Below are 19,496 nucleotides of genomic sequence, written 5' to 3'. Positions count from 1 at the left end.
ATTCCTGCTTAACTTCTGACGAACATTTCTCAGGAGAAACGGGACAGGGTAGCACGGCCAATAACCTGGAGGGGGTGGGGCATGAAGTGGCTCATTTGCATTTAAAGGGCCAGTGCTCCAAACCACCTTTCTGGTGTCATTAGTCAGAAATAGGGTTGAAGATGGACCTGTGGAGTTGAATTAATGAAGAATTCAGACCCAAGCAGAGCATTTACAGTTTATGTAGACCACAGGGAAATGTTTTAAAATATAGAATTCCATTAAAAAAAAACAAAATATGACATCCTTTACGAAAAAGGAAAAAGTGTGTTTGTGTGTATATATGTGTATTTATGTATGTGTCTATATGTATGTAAGTATATATGTGTGAATATGGGAATATATGCCTGCTTGTGTATATTTAGACATATATGTGTGTGGGTGTGCATAAATATATGTGTGGTGTGGGTAAATGTACAGTCGCGGAAAAAATTATTAGACCACCCCTTGTTTTCTTCAATTTCTTGTTCATTTTAATGCCTGGTACAACTACAGGTACATTTGTTTGGACAAATATATTGATAACAACAAAAATAGCTCACAAGAGTTTCATTTCAGAGCTGATATCAATCCATGTTCCATGTTTTCTTGATAATAACCAAAATCACTTCAGTTCTTACATCCACATCTATGGCATTGTACTGACAAAAACAGTGCTTTTAGGCATTCCATGTTTTCTTTTCTGTCTGTTTTAGTCACATGATACACACAGGAGTTAGGACTTGATTGCACAACTATTGTTTTTGATGACTTTTGATGGTCTAATAATTTTTTTCTGTGACTGTATGTGGTTAGTAAGTACAGATGTGTGTGGGAGGGGTTTAGGGTGTGTGTTTTGTTATACTTTGTAAATCTCCTTTGTGAAATGGGCATTAAAGTCAGTTCTAAGTAGTCTTAAAAAGTCTTAAATTTAACTTGTAGAAACCTGTTGGAACCCTACACTGCAAAAATCAAAATCTTACCAAGTGTATTTTTCTCATTTCTAGTCAAATAATCTCATCACACTTAAAATAAGACATAATCACCTAAAGAGTAACTTTTCAGTGAGATATAAGAACTGATTTTTAGACAATAGATCTTGAAAATCTTATTTCAAGAAATCTTACCAAGATAATTTTCACTTGTTCCATTCGCAGATTTTTTTTCTTAATTCAAGATTTTTTTTTTTTTACTTAATTCAAGATTTTTTGGCTTAAGTCCATTTTTTTTGTACTTAATTCAAGATTTTTTTTGCATAATTCAAGCAAAAAAAAAAAAAAAAAATCTGCGAATGGAACAAGTGAAAATTATCTTGGTAAGATTTTTTGAAACAAGATTTTCAAGATCTCTTGTCTAAAAATAAGTTCTTATATCTCACTGAAAAGTTACTCTGTAGGGGATTATGTCTTATTTTAAGTGTGATGAGATATTTTGACTAGAAATGAGAAAAATACACTTGGTAAGATTTTTGCAGTGCAGGGTTCCTACAGGTTTCTAAAAGTTAAATTTGCGACTTTTTAAGACAGTGTTTTTCAACCTTAGGGTCGGGACCCCACGTGGGGTCACCTGAAATTTCTAGTAACTGGTAAAAAATTAAAACTTACTAATACAAATTTATGTAATATAGCCTAAATGTTGCCAAAAATTAACATTTATTTGCAACATATTATAACAAACTATTACACGATCAAAAACAAATTAATTTTAGCCAAATAAAATGTCTCCGTTTTGAATTTCTGGGGTCGCCTGAAATTTCTAATAATTTATAAAAAAAAAAAAAATTAAAAAATTAAAACTTACTAATACAAATTTATGTTATATTGCCTAAATGTTATCTAAAATTATCGTTCATTTGCAACATATTATAGCAAACTATTACACGATCAAAAACAAATTACTTTTAGCCAAATAAAATGTCTCCATTTTGAATTTCTGGGGTCGCCTGAAATTTCCAATAATTTGTAAAAATAAATAAATAAATTAAAAATTAAAACTTACTAATAAAAATTTACGTTATATAGCCTAAATGTTGCCTAAAATTATCATTTATTTGCAACATATTATAACAAACTATTACACGATCAAAAACAAATAAATTTTAGCCAAATAAAATGTCTCCATTTTGAATTTCTGGAGTTGCCTGAAATTTCTAATAATTTCTAAAAAAAAAAAATTTAAAAATTAAAACTTAATTATAAAAATTTACATTATATCGTCTAAATATTGTCTAAAATTAACATTTATGTACAACATAGTATAGAAAACTATTACATGATCAAAAACAAATTAATTTTAGCCAAAAAAAAATGTCTCTGTTTTGAATGTCTGGGGTCACAAGCCAAAAAAGGTTGGGAACCACTGTTTTAAGACCTTTTTAAGATTTTTGCAGTGTGTCCATATATGTTCTTTTGTTCAGGTGGAGGCTTCTTTGGGTTGTTATGCAAGAACAATCGCTTCAGACGGACCTCTGTGGTGTTTCTGGGGATGGTCGTCCATTTCGTGGCTTTCTATCTGATCTTCCTCAACATCCCGGATGACGCGCCTGTCGTCATTAAAACCAACACCCAAAAGAACCCATATCTGTCCCCAAGGTAATCTATTCCTCTGATTCTTCCCAGTAAACATCAGGAGACGTGGTCAGACCTCCTCCTGGCTTTAATCCCACCCATATTTCCTCCCTCAGTGCATCCATCGCATTGCTGTGCAGCTTCCTGCTCGGACTCGGGGACAGTTGTTTCAACACGCAGCTCTACAGCATATTAGGCCGTGTTTATGCAGAGCAAAGCACGCCTGCTTTTGCCATCTTCAAATTCATCCAGGTAATCCCGCGTTGCCAATTCTCAGACATTGTTAGCGGAGCTGAGCAAAGCTGAGGTAAAATGTTGTTTTGTCAAGTGTAAAATAAATTCACCTGAAGCCCCATTAAAAGGAGAAGAACAAGGTCCACAAACGCCTCGTAAGCCCCTGGTGGGTTTTGTTCGTCTTTTGTTCAAATCTTTTCTTTGAAGAGATGATACTATTTTTCTTACAAATTGAATAAATTTACAAACTATTTAGCATCACGGAATAATTTGCAAACCAATACAAATGACACAAGTAAATGGAAGCATCTGATATTAACATGAGCATATTCACCATTAGGAAGTTTCTTATTAACATACATATTGACCTTTCATAATGCACTTATTGATCTCACTTATTGAATTAAACTAATTATGTAATTCTCTATGTGATTAACTGTTTTCACCAGTAACATAAATAATGCTATTAAAAAAAAGCCTCGTTAATAGGGCATTAGTAATTGGTTTACAGGGTGGGGAAGCAAAATTTACAATATTTTGAGGCAGGGATTGAAAGACAGTGTATGACCAATTAGTTTATTGAAAGTCATGAGAATTTATTTGCCACAAGAAAATTGACATAATAGAAAATGTTTTTATTCTGTGTCCTCCTTCTTTCTCAATAACTGCCTTCACACACTTCCTGAAACTTGCGCAAGTGTTCCTCAAATATTGGGGTGACAACTTCTCCCATTCTTCTTTAATAGTATCTTCCAGACTTTCTCGTAATAGTTTTGCTCATAGTCATTCTCTTCTTTATATTCTAAACAGTCTTTATGGACACTCCAACTATTTTTGAAATCTCCTTTGGTGTGACGAGTGCATTCAGCAAATCACACACTCTTTGACGTTTGCTTTCCTGATTACTCATATGGGCAAAAGTTTCTGAAAAGGTATGGATAATAGTGTTAGGTATGATTATGACATCAGTATATGTTTGGTTTCAAAACAACTGACGTAGTGCCTGCTGAGAAAAAACAACTAAATGTTCATTGTAAATTTTGCTTCCCCACCCTGTATAACCAGAAAAGCACTCAGAGAGCCCCCTCCCCCGATCACCACCAAAATTTAATCATTTCTTCCTTGTGCTGGTACCAACATTTCTTGAAAATTTTATGAAAATCCATCCATAACTTTTTGAGTTATCTTGCTAACAGACAGACAAACAAACTAAAACTCCACACAAAAAAACAATTAGGTTATTTCCACTTTTACTCAGGACCTAAAATCAGCATCTAGACTGCAAATAAATAATGAATTAGCATTTATTTTATTATGTATTTTGCTTAGTTTATTGGAAATTATCTACCTCAGAGACAAAATGTGTTAAATCTTACATCATTTAAAAGATGAACTGGAAAACAAATGACAGCACAAATGAGGTGCTGGTTGGTTTAAGTGCATGTATACATAGGTTTATGTATATTTGTATGGTACATTTGTTAATGTTACACTAGTGCAAAGGTGTCAAACTCATTTTGGTTCAGGGGCCATATTTAGCCCAATTTGATCTCAAGTGGGCCAGACCAGTAAAATAATGACTTAATAACCTATAAATAATGACAAATCCAAGTTTTTCTTTTTGTTTTAGTACAAAAAACCCCAATTAAATTAAGAAAATACTTACATTTTACAAAAAAAGATGTGAATGACCTAAAAAAACAGAAATTTCATTTGAAAAATTAGTGCAATTTTAACAATATTATGCCTCGACTTATTATTTATACATGTACATTACACATAGTGTGACATAAACATTTGGTAACAGGCAGAATATTGTTAAAATTTTGGAGTTTGGAACGAAAATAAGAACAATTTCTACAATATTCCATCTCTTATTATTAACACAACTCCAGATCACAGTGGATCCATAAATGCACCAAACATTTAGTAACTGGCAGAATATTGTTCAAATTGCACATTTCAGGTTGTTCATCTTTGTTTTTATTTATGTATTTATTTGCATTTTATTGTGACAGAACAGTTTTGTAAATGTGAATATTTTCACAGTGTAATGTTATTTTTTTCACTTAAATTTTTTCCACAATTTTTCACAAAGAAAATTCGTATTTATGGGTTGTTGTGTTGTTATTTTTTACTGCAGATCACATTGGTCTGTATGTGGAACCTGAACCAAAATGAATTTGACAACCTTGACTGTTGAGGTTCATTTTTGCACTTTCATCCCGCAGGCCGGAATAGACCCTATGGCGGGCCAGATTTGGCCCCCGGGCCACATGTTTGACACCTGTGACCTTGTGTGACGCTGAAAAGTGAATATTCCAATGCACAGACAATGTTTTAAGTAGAACCAGTAGCCAAAGAGCACTTTTGACTGAATTTTTTTTATATATTGCCAGTGAGCCATAATAGATCTCAATACATTTTGGGAACAGTAAGTCAAAGTTAAAAAATTTCGGAAATTGTTAAATCTTTTTTGTTTTTCCCCATTTACTTATAATGGGCAAAATTTCAAATGTCTGTAGCAGCAAAACTATTGGTTGAATTCATACCAAATTGGGTTTATACATTGCCAGTGACCTAGAATAGATGTCATTACATTTTGGGAAAAATAGGTCAAAGTTAAAATTTTTTATGAATTTTTTAAATCTTTTTTTTTTGTTTTGCCATTTACTTATAATGGGAGAAATTTCACATCTGTAGCAGTAAAACTATTGGTTGAATTCATACCCAATTGGGTTTATAGATTGCCAGTGACCCAGAACAGATGTGATTACATTTTGGGAACACTAGGTCAAAATTCAAAATTTTTTTAAATAATTTTTTAAATTTTTGTTTTTCTCCCATTTACTTATAATGGGCGAAATTTCAAACGTCTATAAAAACATCAATTTTGTTTCAGTTTACGTCAAACTTGGCACATATATAGAGGCAACTGATATGCTGACATCCGGAAATGCATAGACATGATGACATCAGCTGGATCGATGCCAAAAGAAGCTATAATATGTGCGAGGGGGCGGGGTTTGTTGTGCCTGGAACCACTTGTTATAATTTTATTTCATTTATATCAAACAGGCATAAATGTAAAGAAATCCATCAGCATTATACAGATCAATTCAGTTTCCTATAACCTACTGATGCACATTATAGTGTTTTAAATATTTTGTAGTTTAGAGAAAGTGTTGAGACGTTGCATTTTGTTCATAACATCTTTTCTGTCCATTTTTTTTTTTTTACTGACCTGACCCTCTGTTGTCATCTGTGTGTGTGTGTTCAGTCTGTTTTCGCGGCGGTGGCGTTCTTCTACAGCGGTTACCTCATGCTGATGTGGCAGCTCCTGCTGATGATCGCCCTGGGTTTCACTGGAACGCTCTGCTTCTTCATGGTGGAGAGGATGCAAAACTTCACAGATTTGCAGGAATATTGAAAAAAAAGTGTCAACGGCTTTGTTAGACAGACAATCAACAACTTTTATTTGACGACAGGCTGTTTTTTAAAGCGCGATGTTGCACTGAAAGTCACAGTTATGTCACATTCATAACACTTTGATAAATAAAAAAAAAAAAAAAAACATGTTGCTGTTGTTAAATATTTGACAAGTATTATATCGGTGTCAAATGTTTTAGTAACATGACACCACACAGTGATGGTTTGTCATATACATTTTTAACTGCACTCTGCAAACTGAAGGATCATGAAAATAACCACTCATTTTACTTACTTGCATTGCTTTTGGCTCAGGTTTGTCATTTATTTAGGATCTGGAGTTTTATGTTTCAGAAAGTCTTTAATAAATCAAGTTGAGAATCTGACATTTTAATTTTAACCGTAAATAACTAAATAATGCTTGACAATCCTTGTTATTAACTGTTGTTTTGTAAATTTTTGCATATTAATGAACTTTCAGTGTCTGGATGGATGTCATCTTTAATAAATAAAGTTTTTAACAGTTTTATTACACCTCATACCATTTATTATCAAGTAGTCAGCTTGTGGTTTAAGTGCCCTTGATGTTAACTGAAAATCACCTGCAGATATATTTAGATAGAAATCTATACGATAGACAATTACTGAGGAATGTGCCTGGTGATTATAGCCTTTAAAATAGAGGAGTGGTTCTCAACTGGTGTGTGTGTGTGTGTGTGTGGGGGGGGGGGGGTCGTAAGTGACATCGGTGTGCGTGTGAGTGTGTTACTGTTACTACTGTTGTACATCACAACAGGATAAATCAGTCAACACATACTCCCCCCACTCACATAACAGATTGAGGTTGGTGAGAATGGGGGGGGGGGGGGGGGGCATATCGTCTGGCACATCTCTGCCCCCCACCCCCTCAAGGTCACAGATTTGCTCACGGGGGGCAGCAGATAGGCTCAGTTTATCACAGCTCTATCTGTACGTCCTCCACATACAGGTCCGTCACATTACTTGTAGAATTATGCACCCCCACCCCCGATCCCACAGATTTATCGGGCATGGGGGGGCGCCAGTAGGCTCATGATGCCATGGGTGTGATTCAAAAAAAGAAGAAACCATAACATAGAGGATTTTAGGGAGAGCATGAGAGTCCATGATCGAAAACTTTACTTACTTTCACTCTGTGGCCACTTTATTAGGTACGCCTTGAAAGTACTCGTCTGGACCTACTTTTGCCTCCAGAACTGCAGTAATTCTTAGCATAGATGTGGTAAAGTGCTGGAAACATTCCCGTAAAAGGTGCGGGAGACTTTCGTGACCAAGTTTTCAATGTGGCCTGCCAAAGGGTCCAGCTTAGCCCCTGGGATGTTTTTGCCAAGTGCAAAAATTCCACAATCTTGAATTGAATTAAGCAAAAAAAAAAAAAAAAAAAAATTCAATAAAGTAAAAAAAAATCTTCAATTAAGCCCAAAAAAAAATCTTCAATTAAGCAAAAAAAAAAAAAAAATCTTCAATTAAGCCAAAAAAAAAAATCTCAAATTTTACAAAAAATAATTTTGAATTAAGCCAAAAAAAAATCTCAAATTTTACAAAAAATAATTTTGAATTAAGCCAAAAAAAAAAAAATAAAAAATCTTCAATTAAGTAAAAAAATCTTCAATTAAGCCAAAAAAATCTAGAATTAACTTTTTTTTTTCTTTTAATGCAAAAAATAACATTAAATTATGAAAATATTTACATTTACAAACTATCCTGTAACCATAAAATGTGAATAACCTGAAGAAATATGAACAACCTGAAATGTCTAAAGAAAATTCAGCACAATTTTAGCAGTTTTTCTTCCTGTTCCTCAGTGTTTAGTGTCTTTGTAGATCTGATCCATAATGCACAAGGACAAATGAGAAGTTGCAGAATAATATTGTTAAAATTGCACTAAATTTTCTTTTGTTTTTTAATTTAAATTCCAGTTTGTTTGTTTTTTTGATAGTTTATAAAAGTAAGTATTTTCATAATTTAATGGGTTTTTTAACACTAAAGCACAGACAAAAATTTGGAGTTGTCATTATTTATAGGTTATTATGTTATTATTTTTCTGGTCCGGCCCACTGCAGATCAAATTTAGCTGAATATGAGTTTGACACCCCTGGATTAAATGAAGCTCAATTTGGTCTAAGGAGCATCACAACAAAATATCTCACCATCATTACATTGAACTGTTGATACAAAGCAGGATGGGTCCGTGTTTTCATGTTGCTTATACCAAATTCTGATGTTGCAGCATAATTTGAGAGTTTTCCACTTTTTTTTTTTAAATGCAATTTAGTGAGCTCCTGCAAACTGTGGCCATTTCTTTCACAGTTCAACATGTTGTGAATTCACAGATACTCTTTTTCTCTATTTTCTTTTGTTGGACCATACTCTGTAATCCCTGGAGATGGTTTTCCGTGAAAATCCCAGTAGATCAACAGTTTCTGCAACACTCAGACCAACCCGCCTGACTCCCCCAACCATTATATCAGCATTCAAAGCCACTTAAATCACCTTTCTTCACCGTTCTGTTGCTGGGTTTGGACTTCAGTAGAACATCTTGACCAAGTCTACAAGCACTGAGATGCTGCCATGGGATTGGCCTATTCAAATGCAAGTGAACCGGTGTACCTAATAAAATGGCCAGTGAGTGTACTGTTATCTTTTAGTGGCTCATCCCGTCCAGACCTTTCTTCATTGTACCTGAACAGAGACAGACTGTGCTACTCATTAGGACTCACTGGTCCTGTAGGAAAAAAAAAAACAGCAGTTCTGGTTTGGTACAGGATGCAAAATTGATAAGATCCTTTCCGTGACATACTGTGCATGCTACTAGGAGTAACAAATGCCACTATCACTGGGAATTCTACAGGATGCTTACATTCTGTGCAAGAAAAATGTGTTCTTCTGACGTGGACTACATGTAAAACTCCATCTGGAACTCAATGATACAGGACTGAACTGGAATATCTGTCATTAGACCAGTGCAGGGGTTCCCAAAGTGGGGTATATGTATCTCCAGGGGTACTTGGAAGAAGCCCAGGGGGTACTTAACATTTTTTGGGGGGAAAAATACTTTAAATAAGTCGTTATGTACTGAATAAAAAATAATGAGAATTAATGCTGAAATTTAAAACATAATAAATACATTCATATAATAGTTTGGTTGTCAATCATCTTGTTTAAGCTTTGGAAACTTTTTAAGAACATTTCTATTTTTTATTATTCAAAATCAGTTTATATAAGTCGCTAAGTAATTGTTTTTTGTTGATGAAAGGGTCATTTATTAATTAATGACCAATTTATTTATTTTTGTTATCAGTGAAACAGGGCACTTTTCAGTTTATATTTTGCACACAAAATTTACTGTAAGAAATTTGATATTTGTTATATATTATAGTTAAATATATGTTGTTTATTTGCAAAGTTTTGAAAATATTAAACATACACCTTTGACACAGGAACTAATTTTGCCAGTTTTTTTTTTTTTTTTTCAATCAAAAATGCTGAAGTGAGAGTTGGAGGTACTTGGTTAAAAAAGTATGTTTCAGGGGGTACTCCGCTGTAAAAAGTTTGAGAACCATTGTACTAGTGGACAAGCAAGTTCCATAAAAGAGGCAATGTGGGACCCTTTTAAACAGTACATTCAGTTGCACATTTCTGTGATTATGATGGAGGCATATAAGTAACCTGCCTTATGGACATTTAATTTTCTCTTTTGCCATGTGTTAGTTTTATTATTATTATTATTATTATTATTATTATTATTATTATTACTATTACAACTATTATTATTATTATTATTATTATTATTATTACTACTACTACTACTACTACTATTATTATTATTATTATTATTATTACTACTACTACTACAACAACTATTATTATTATTATTATTATTATTATTATTATTATTATTATTATTACTACTACAACTATTATTATTATTATTATTATTATTATTACTACTACTACTACAACTATTATTATTATTATTATTATTATTATTATTATTATTATTAAGCTTTATTTAACCAGGAAAAAGCTTGTTGAGATAAAAAACCTCTTTTGCAAGTGTCCTGGCCAAAATAGCAGCAGAAGTAACAAACAATAGCGATTTCATCCATACATCCTCATTAAAAAATGTACATAAAACACATAATAAACAAGTGGTGCCAGCCACAACAAACCCCGCCCCTCACACATATTTTAGCTTATTTTGGCATTGATCCAGCTGATGTCAGCATGTCAATTGCCTCTATATATGTGGCAAGTTTGAAGTAAATTGAAAGAAAATTGATGTTTTAACAGACATGTGAAATTCCGGCCATTATAAGTAAATGGGAAAAAAATACAAATAAAAAATTCATAACAAATTCGAACTTTGACCTAATTTTCCTAAAATGTAATGACTTCTACTCAGGGTCACTGGCAATCTATAAACCTAATTTGGTATGAATTCAACCAATTGTTTTGCTGCTAAAATGTTAACATAGAAACAAACTGAACCTTGTTTATATATTTGTTGTACTTTGTATATTATTGTTTTATTTCTATTGACTTTCTTTATGCTAATGCTGTAATGAGGTGAGATTAATTTTATAAACCCCTTTTTCTTTGCTTGTCCTAATGTTTGATTTGTTGTTGTATGCAAAATAAATACATTAAAAAAACAAACAAACAAAAACAATACGGGTGGGGTAATAAAACTCAGTTCTAAAACCATTCATACAACACTGGAGACAAGCATATAAAACCTGTTATAATCTGTGTGTTTGCCACCAGACTATTTATTTATAAGATGAAATACCTTCATTTTATTCTTTCTTGTTTTCTTTGATTGAGCTGCATTAATAAGAAATGTATTCCTTTGAGACACTTGATTCTTAGTATATAACCGTTTAAAATAAATCTACCGCATCCACTGTTTATTCTCCAGATGTATATGAAGAGCCACGGGGGCCATTAATCAAAAGTCAAACAGAAGGAATGGGTGTAGTCTGTAGAGAAAGGGTTATAGGCCCGGAGGTCCCGCATTACTTCACTGGTAATTGAATATTGATCACATTATAATGAGAGTAAGCAGTTTTGTGTGATCTTAAGTCAATTGTGCCACTTAGATGACGACAACAACAAAGCACAGATGGCCTAAGCGAAGTATACAGCATTTACTCACAAAATTGGATCCTGGCAGCGCTCATATTATTGACTTAAAGAAAAGGACAAAAGAACGTAACTGCATTAAGTCTATTACCTGAAAATAAGTACGTCTAATGCTGTTACTTGTGCCATTTTCTATACTATCTATACTGTTTTCTGCAAAAACACATTCTTACAATCAAAGCTTTTAGGTGAGTTTTCAAGTTCTGAGGATAAAATTTCCATGAGCGTTAAGTTTTAATGAAGGGAATACATGAAATCAGAACAGCAATTGTTGGTTATTTTCTTACTCATTGGAGTGGAAAGCTTTGAAATGATTATCTGTTATCTAAGGGTTATAATAACACAGACACAAAATGATGGAAAATGAATCAAATAAACACAATAATAGGATCTAAACCCTATGGAAACTGAAAAATACAACCAGAGCTGAAGTGGTTTAGGAGATTTATGCAGAAAAAAGGAAAAAAAAATATTGACACATGGTGATTTTAAAGCAGTTTTTTTGAAAATTTTTTGGCTGGAGGGCAGTAAATTAGAGGAATGCAAACCACAATAATAAGATCTAAACCCTCTGGAAACTGAAAAGTACAACCAGAGCTGAAGTGGTTTAGGAGATTTATGCAGAAAAAAGGAGAAAAAATAGTGATATGAAGTGATTTTAAAGCAGTTTTTTGTAATTTTTTTGGCTGGAGGGCAGTAAATTAGAGGAATGCAAACCACAATAATAAGATCTAAACCCTCTGGAGACTGAAAAATACAACCAGAGCTGAAGTGGTTTAGGAGATTTATGCAGAAAAAAGGAAAAAAAATATTGACACATGGTGATTTTAAAGCAGTTTTTTTGAAAATTTTTTGGCTGGAGGGCAGTAAATTAGAGGAATGCAAACCACAATAATAAGATCTAAACCCTCTGGAAACTGAAAAGTACAACCAGAGCTGAAGTGGTTTAGGAGATTTATGCAGAAAAAAGGAGAAAAAATAGTGATATGAAGTGATTTTAAAGCAGTTTTTTGTAATTTTTTTGGCTGGAGGGCAGTAAATTGGAGGAATGCAAACCACAATAATAAGATCTAAACCCTCTGGAGACTGAAAAATACAACCAGAGCTGAAGTGGTTTAAGAGATTTATGCAGAAAAAAGGAAAAAAAATATTGACACATGGTGATTTTAAAGCAGTTTTTTTGAAAATTTTTTGGCTGGAGGGCAGTAAATTAGAGGAATGCAAACCACAATAATAAGATCTAAACCCTCTGGAAACTGAAAAATACAACCAGAGCTGAAGTGGTTTAGGAGATTTATGCAGAAAAAAGGAAAAAAAATATTGAGACATGGTGATTTTAAAGCAGTTTTTTTGAAAATTTTTTGGCTGGAGGGCAGTAAATTAGAGGAATGCAAACCACAATAATAAGATCTAAACCCTCTGGAAACTGAAAAATACAACCAGAGCTGAAGTGGTTTAGGAGATTTATGCAGAAAAAAGGAAAAAAAAAATATTGATACGTGGTGATTTTAAAGCAGTTTTTTGTAATTTTTTTGGCTGGAGGGCAGTAAATTAGAGGAATGCAAACCACAATAATAAGATCTAAACCCTCTGGGAACTGAAAAGTACAACCAGAGCTGAAGTGGTTTAAGAGATTTATGCAGAAAAAAGGAGAAAAAATATTGATATGAAGTGATTTTAAAGCAGTTTTTTGTAATTTTTTTGGCTTGAGGGCAGTAAATTAGAGGAATGCAAACCACAACTAGGAGCACTCGGAGAGCGCAGACCTCCGCCAAGGCTGATCAGTGCCCCCCCCCCCCCCCCCCCCCCCCCCCGTGGGCCCCCCCACCCCCGATCACCACCAAAATTTAATCATTTCTTCCTTATCCCATTTCCAACAAACCCTGAAAATGTCAACCAAATCTGTCCATAACTTTTTGAGTTATGTTGCACACTAACGGACAGACAAACAAACAAACAAACAAACAAACAAACAAACAAACAAACAAACAAACAGACAAACAAACAAACAAACCCGGGCAAAAACATAACCTCCTTGGCGGAGGTAATAATAAGATCTAAACCCTCTGGAAACTGAAAAATACAACCAGAGCTGAAGTGGTTTAGGAGATTTATGCAGAAAAAAAGGAAAAAAAATATTGACACATGGTGATTTTAAAGCAGTTTTTTGTAAATTTTTTGGCCTGAGGGCCGTAAATTAGAGGAATGCAAAACAAGGTTATAATAGTTTTGGATTTTTTATCATAGTTTAGTTTTATTTAGTTTTGACTTTTTTTTCCTCTAATTCAGTTTGTTTAATTCGTTTTTAGAGCAGGTTTGCTAGTTTTTATTAGTTTTCATTTTTTTCTAAATGCTTAGTTTTAGTTTAGTTGTTTCATATCTTTTCTCTTCTTCGCCGTCGTATTCAAATAAATCCCAGACAGGACTCTGCTGCTTTCTCCCAACTTTAGTCTCCATGTTTCCAGGTAGAGTGGGGACCAGAAGACAACTGTAAATGACAAGTGACAAGAAATGATGGACCGTGAAGTGTCGTATGGTACCGCTAGCTAAAATTGCTCGAGCAAAATAAATCGATTTCGTATCAAACCGACATTGACAAAGACGAAAAAGAAGGGAATTTTATCCGTAATTTTTATTCGTTTTAGTTAGTTTTGTAAACACACAATACAGTTTCAGTTATCGTTTTTTTCTTTTAATTAATTTCAATTAATGAAAATGTTTTTTCAATTCTAGTTTTCATCATTTCGTTAGTTTTCATTAACGATAATAACCTTGATGCAAAAGAGTCAAAATAAAAGAATCCAGGATGAATGTAAGGAGGGTCGGACATTTTGTAACATTGTTTGTAAAAGTACGATCCATAAATATTGGATAGCCCTTACATTTGTGCCCTACTGGACCTAATTTTGAAAAAAAAAGGTAAGTAACAAGTTATTTTTTTGATTGATTTACACATATAATTGTTAATTTAAAAGACAATTTTGCAAGTCAAGTCACCATTTGCTATAAAACTACACTATACTGTACACACTGTAAAGCAGGGGTGTCAAACTCATTTTAGTTCAGGGGCCAGATTCAGCCAAATTTGATCTGCAGTGGGCTAAACCAGAAAAATAATAACATAATAATATATAAATAATGTCAACTCCAAACTTTTCTCTGTTTTAGAGCGAAAAAAAAGTTAATTTACATTATGAAAAGCTTTACATCTACAAACTATCCTTTCAAAAGATGTGAATAACATGAACAAACTGAAAAAATAAGTGTAATTTTAACAATATTCTGCCTCAGTTTATCATTTACACATGTACATTAGAACTTACAGATCACAGTAGATCTACAAACACACACAAAACATTTAATAACAGACAGAATATTGTTAAAATTGTACTTACTTCTCTTAAGACATTTCAGGTTATTCACATTTTTTGCAAAATTATACTTTGTTTTAGTGTAAATACATGAAAATATTTACATTTACAAAGAGAAACATTTGGAGTTGTCAATATTTATATGTTATTATGATAGTATTTTACTGAATCCTGCCCACTTGAGATTGAATTAGTCTGAATGTGGAACCTGAACAAAAAGGATTATTAATATTTTAGTGTCATTTTTGCATTTCACAAATTCATCCCAAGGGCCGGACTGGACCCTTTGGTGGGCTGGATTTGGCCCCGGGCCGCATGTTTGACACCTGTGCTGTAAGACAACCACACCAGAAAATTGCAGATGACATTGTCTTAACTGTCGTTGTACGATCTGATTACAGTAGCTAAAGATGTCTCTGCAGAATTTTTCAACTCACTCTCGAAAACGGAGGTAAAACGTGTTGACACTGAGGTCGTTTTGGTGTTGGTGTTCCTGACTAATGACACCAGAAAGGTGGTTTTGAGCGCTGGCCCTTTAAATGCACAGGACTCCACCTCCTCCAGGTTGTCGACCAAGCTTTCTGTCCCGTTCAGCCACTTGTGTTCGTTAATACAACCAATAACTGAACATTTTAGGTAATCGGCTCGAAGTTTGGACATACTTTCAGTTTTTACTACAACCGCTGCTGCTGACAATTATGGCGTACTCGGAGAAACGTTCATCTGAAGTCTTGACCTTATATGTGCAAATGTTGTGATGTAACTAGTTATAAAACGTAACAAATTAAGCAGGGATTGAAACATGATGTAGACATCCACTGGATTTTTGCCAGAATGAATATAAAAAATAACTTTGCAGCACCTGGAGGGTTCAAATTCAAACTTTATGAACTATTAGGATCCAAATACACAAATAAATGAACCAAAGACTAATAAAAGTGGGTTTAGCAAAATATAACATTATACAGTTCAGCTAAAATTTACTTAGGGGGTCAAATGAGTGGCCACTTTTGTCAAAAAAAAAAGTTGTAAGAAATGCATAGAACTGTGTTGAAATAATGCTAATACATTTGTGCACAGACTACTGATATTATTTGACAGTGGAAGCTATATTTTCAGAAATATTGGATTTGGAATAGCACGTGTATGTGAAAACTTTTGCTGGTGGACGGACGTGACATTACCCATGATGCTCTGGTCAGTACCAGTACTTTATTAGTAATAAACTTATAGACTTACTATCGCTAATTCTCCTCTTATTCATAAATGTTAGTATTGTGGATCTAAAACAATAACAGCTGACACAAAAACACAAAATGTGGCAGTGGACGGATGTGACATGGTTGTTACAGATCCCATCATACTGATGCTCGGCAGCCATGTCACCGTTTCCACAAATGATCCCTGTGCAAAAGCTAGTGTCAGAATTATTTATTGTATAGTTTATCATCATACTAAAGAGTAAATAACAATATAGAATTGTTATTTCTTTATAAAAATGCTTATTATTAGAAAACTGTTGATTTAAAAAGTGATGTGTGACATTCTTAATGTATGTATTGGTGTAACATAAGCAGGATGGATCAGCACCATACTCCATACTGCAACCTGCAAAAATAAAACGTGATATGTAGGATAGAATCTTGTAAGAAAAATTGGGGAATCTAAAAGAATAGAATATTTGTTTTTCAGGTAAATTCAGTTCAAATATAACTTGGCCATTTGTAACATGAAAATATAGCATTAATTGTGATGAAACTGGACATTTTTGAGCTGAAAACATAGTTCATATGAGCATCAACATGTTGCAACAGAACTGAAATCCTGTAAATTTGCATAACTTGCATTTACCAACACAAAGTTCCTTTGGGAATTCATTTAGATTGATTTCTTACGCACAAAGACATAAATAAGCAAATTTTAGCCGAGTTAAAGCCCATTAAAGTTAATTTTATTGCATTGTTAATATGACTAACACTCATGAAAAACTAACAGAATTAAGCTCTTGTCTTTTTTTTTTCATACATCCAAACGAGACAACACAACTGTGGCGTGCTTGTGCTTTGTGCAGGCTTAATTTCCCCAAACACCACTTTAGCTCTGTGTGAATTTGGTTGAAAAAGCAGATCAAATGTGTACATCAGTCCTGATCTACTTAATTGTGCCACATCCTCACATACTTCATGCTAATTAGCAGGTTTGATTGAAATGGACCTACGGGACACACGACTGGGGCTTGTCAGAGGTCTGAAATCTACAACGAAAAACGCTGCTGTCTTTGTAGTCGGTGGAGAGAAGCTTTTGTGTTTTGGGTTCGAGATGGGAGTTGTACCGCTGTCGGGGTACTTAACCGATGGGATGATTTTACTTTCAAAGTCCGTCCTCGCTCGGGGGATTAATCCATTTGATTTATTAATTTTCATCTGTGACTTGCTCGACGGCCTCGGACTGTCAGTTTAAAGCACAGAGGCATGTTTGTTATCGGCGCGTTTCTGCACCTGTAGCTCGGCTCAGTTATTAAATTTGAAGACTCGCTTCATTTCCATGTATTATGGAAATCATACATCTGTGAGTATTTGTAGGAATAAGGTTGAGCACGCAATTAAATAAGCCAATTTGAAAGGAAAAACATATCCTATCATATTAGACAACTAACAACCCCCTGTTAATGATATGCGGAATGAAATGAGCACAGCAGTTTTAAAATGCTCATTTGTTTTTCTCTCCTCCGTTGGTAGTTTTCCACACACAATAGATGCAGTTGCAATCATCAGCAGCTCAATTGAACTAATCATTCAGCGCCGTGTGTTCATTGTTCATGGATCAAAGGTTTGTGCGAAACGTGGTTGTCCTGGTATTTATGAGAATTACCCTCGCATTAGTTAAAAACCATGATGGAAAGGTTTTTTTTTTTTTTTTTTTTTTTGCAACTAAGTCACTTTGGTAACTCTTTACTTGAAGGTCTACTTTATAATGCATTTAGCGCACATTCATAAGACATTATAATGCATTATAGAAGTCATTACAACAGTTTATGATCATGTACAACAACTTAATAAAGTATTATAAGTGTAGGCGTAATGTATTATAAATTCAGCTTTCATAATGTTTTATACCTCCATACCAAAGTGACAACAGTGTTTGAAGGAAGAATCTCCAGTCCTGGGTTACAGAACACATTAAAACCATCATAACTCTAGCCAGTTATAAAGACACAGAGAACTGCTCTGACATGTAGTTTCTGAAACTGAATAATGCCTTATCATAAACATCAATAATAAGTTACAGGATGACTTTCAGAGCTTTTAGTAAAGTGACAACACTGTATAAGGTTATTAGCAATTGTATGATATTATAACACAAGTAATGATGACGTATGAATTAAAAAAAAAAAAAAAAAAAGATGACGTATGAGCAGTATCTGCCGGCTCTAAGTAAAGTGTAAGTCAAAAATTATACAAAGTGTTCTTAATAACTCTTTATTTTGCGAAAACAAAAAAACATTAACCTGTTTGACCCTGACCATATTTTCAGGGGAAAAACACCTAAAAAGACATACCCAAAGTAAATGAAGAATTACTTATAATACAGGGTGACACAAAAAAAAACAGGAACTTTTTAACAATCCAATAAAACCAAGAGTGATGGAAGAAAAATATTTTATTCATAGTAATTGAAACCTTAAAACATGCCATTTAAGAAACAATGATGGAATTTTCATTTTTAAAAAATTACTTCCTGTAGATGGCGTCCTCCTGTATGGATGCATTATTGAAATCTGCTGTTGAGATTCCTCATTGACCGCTGCAACATCTCAGCTGGGATACTGTGAATTTCATCCTCAATTCTCTGTTTTAACTCATCCAGAGTTCTTGGTCGAGTCGTGTACACTTTACTCTTGAGATAGCCCCACAAGAAAAAATCACAAACGGACAAATCTGGCCATCTAGGGGGCCAGGGAACGTTACCGAATCTTGAGATCACATGGTTACCGAACAATTCTCGCACAGCCGCCAATGGTTACTAAAATGGGGGTGTGTTTACTTGCTCAAGGTCACTGTCTCGCAGTGCTGCCACTTGCTCATGTCTGCCAATACGCACTTCAAAAATTCCTGTTTTTTTGGGTCACCCTGTACTTACAATAATAAGGTTCATATGGATGTTCTTGGTGTCTATGGTCATTTAGAGACCTCACAGAATCTATTCCCATTGTCTAAAATATTGTATCTATTACTATGCCTGAGTAAACTGTAACAAACTAAAAGAGAAATTAGAATTTTTTATCCTCGCCTGTTTTTTTTTGGCTGAATTGACAATGATATGCATAAATTAATTGTTCATCTCGGAGATTTTTAATAGCGTATATTTCACCCCACAAAGATTAAAAATCATGTTTGAACATTAAAGTTTGCACAAAAATACACTTTTGATGTACTTTTATTAACATTAGGGTCTAAACTTTGAGCAAAAGTTGAAAAAAAACATCCATTGTCCTGATTTATTATATTTTTATAGTAGATGAATATTAATATGGGGGCGACACGGTGGTGCAGTGGTTAGCACTCGTGCCTCACAGCAAGAAAGTCCTGGGTTCGATTCAAACACCAGTCGATGGGGGGTGGGACCTTTCTGTGCGGAGTTTGCATGTTCTCCCCGTGTCTGCGTGGGTTCTCTCCGGGTTCTTCCTCCCACC

At 33.9% G+C, this 19,496-nt stretch overlaps 1 protein-coding gene across 1 annotated transcript in view; it reads left to right on the top strand.

Annotated features, from left to right (window-relative positions):
- Nucleotides 1-6,774, top strand: part of LOC115424967 (UNC93-like protein MFSD11) — a 41,780-nt gene extending 35,006 nt beyond the window's left edge. Inside the window, exons 7-9 of the mRNA XM_030142395.1 lie at nucleotides 2,435-2,609; nucleotides 2,702-2,837; nucleotides 6,100-6,774. Of these exons, the coding sequence (XP_029998255.1) occupies nucleotides 2,435-2,609; nucleotides 2,702-2,837; nucleotides 6,100-6,249 (461 nt within the window). The 3' untranslated portion in view covers nucleotides 6,250-6,774. The remainder of the gene's footprint in view (nucleotides 1-2,434; nucleotides 2,610-2,701; nucleotides 2,838-6,099) is intronic.
- The last annotated feature ends 12,722 nt before the right edge of the window (nucleotides 6,775-19,496 follow it).

The sequence above is a fragment of the Sphaeramia orbicularis genome, chromosome 8 (assembly GCF_902148855.1).
Source record: "Sphaeramia orbicularis chromosome 8, fSphaOr1.1, whole genome shotgun sequence".
Lineage (NCBI taxonomy): Eukaryota > Metazoa > Chordata > Actinopteri > Kurtiformes > Apogonidae > Sphaeramia > Sphaeramia orbicularis.
Note: the sequence above shows the minus strand (reverse complement) of the source record. Positions and strands in the feature narration are given on the sequence as shown.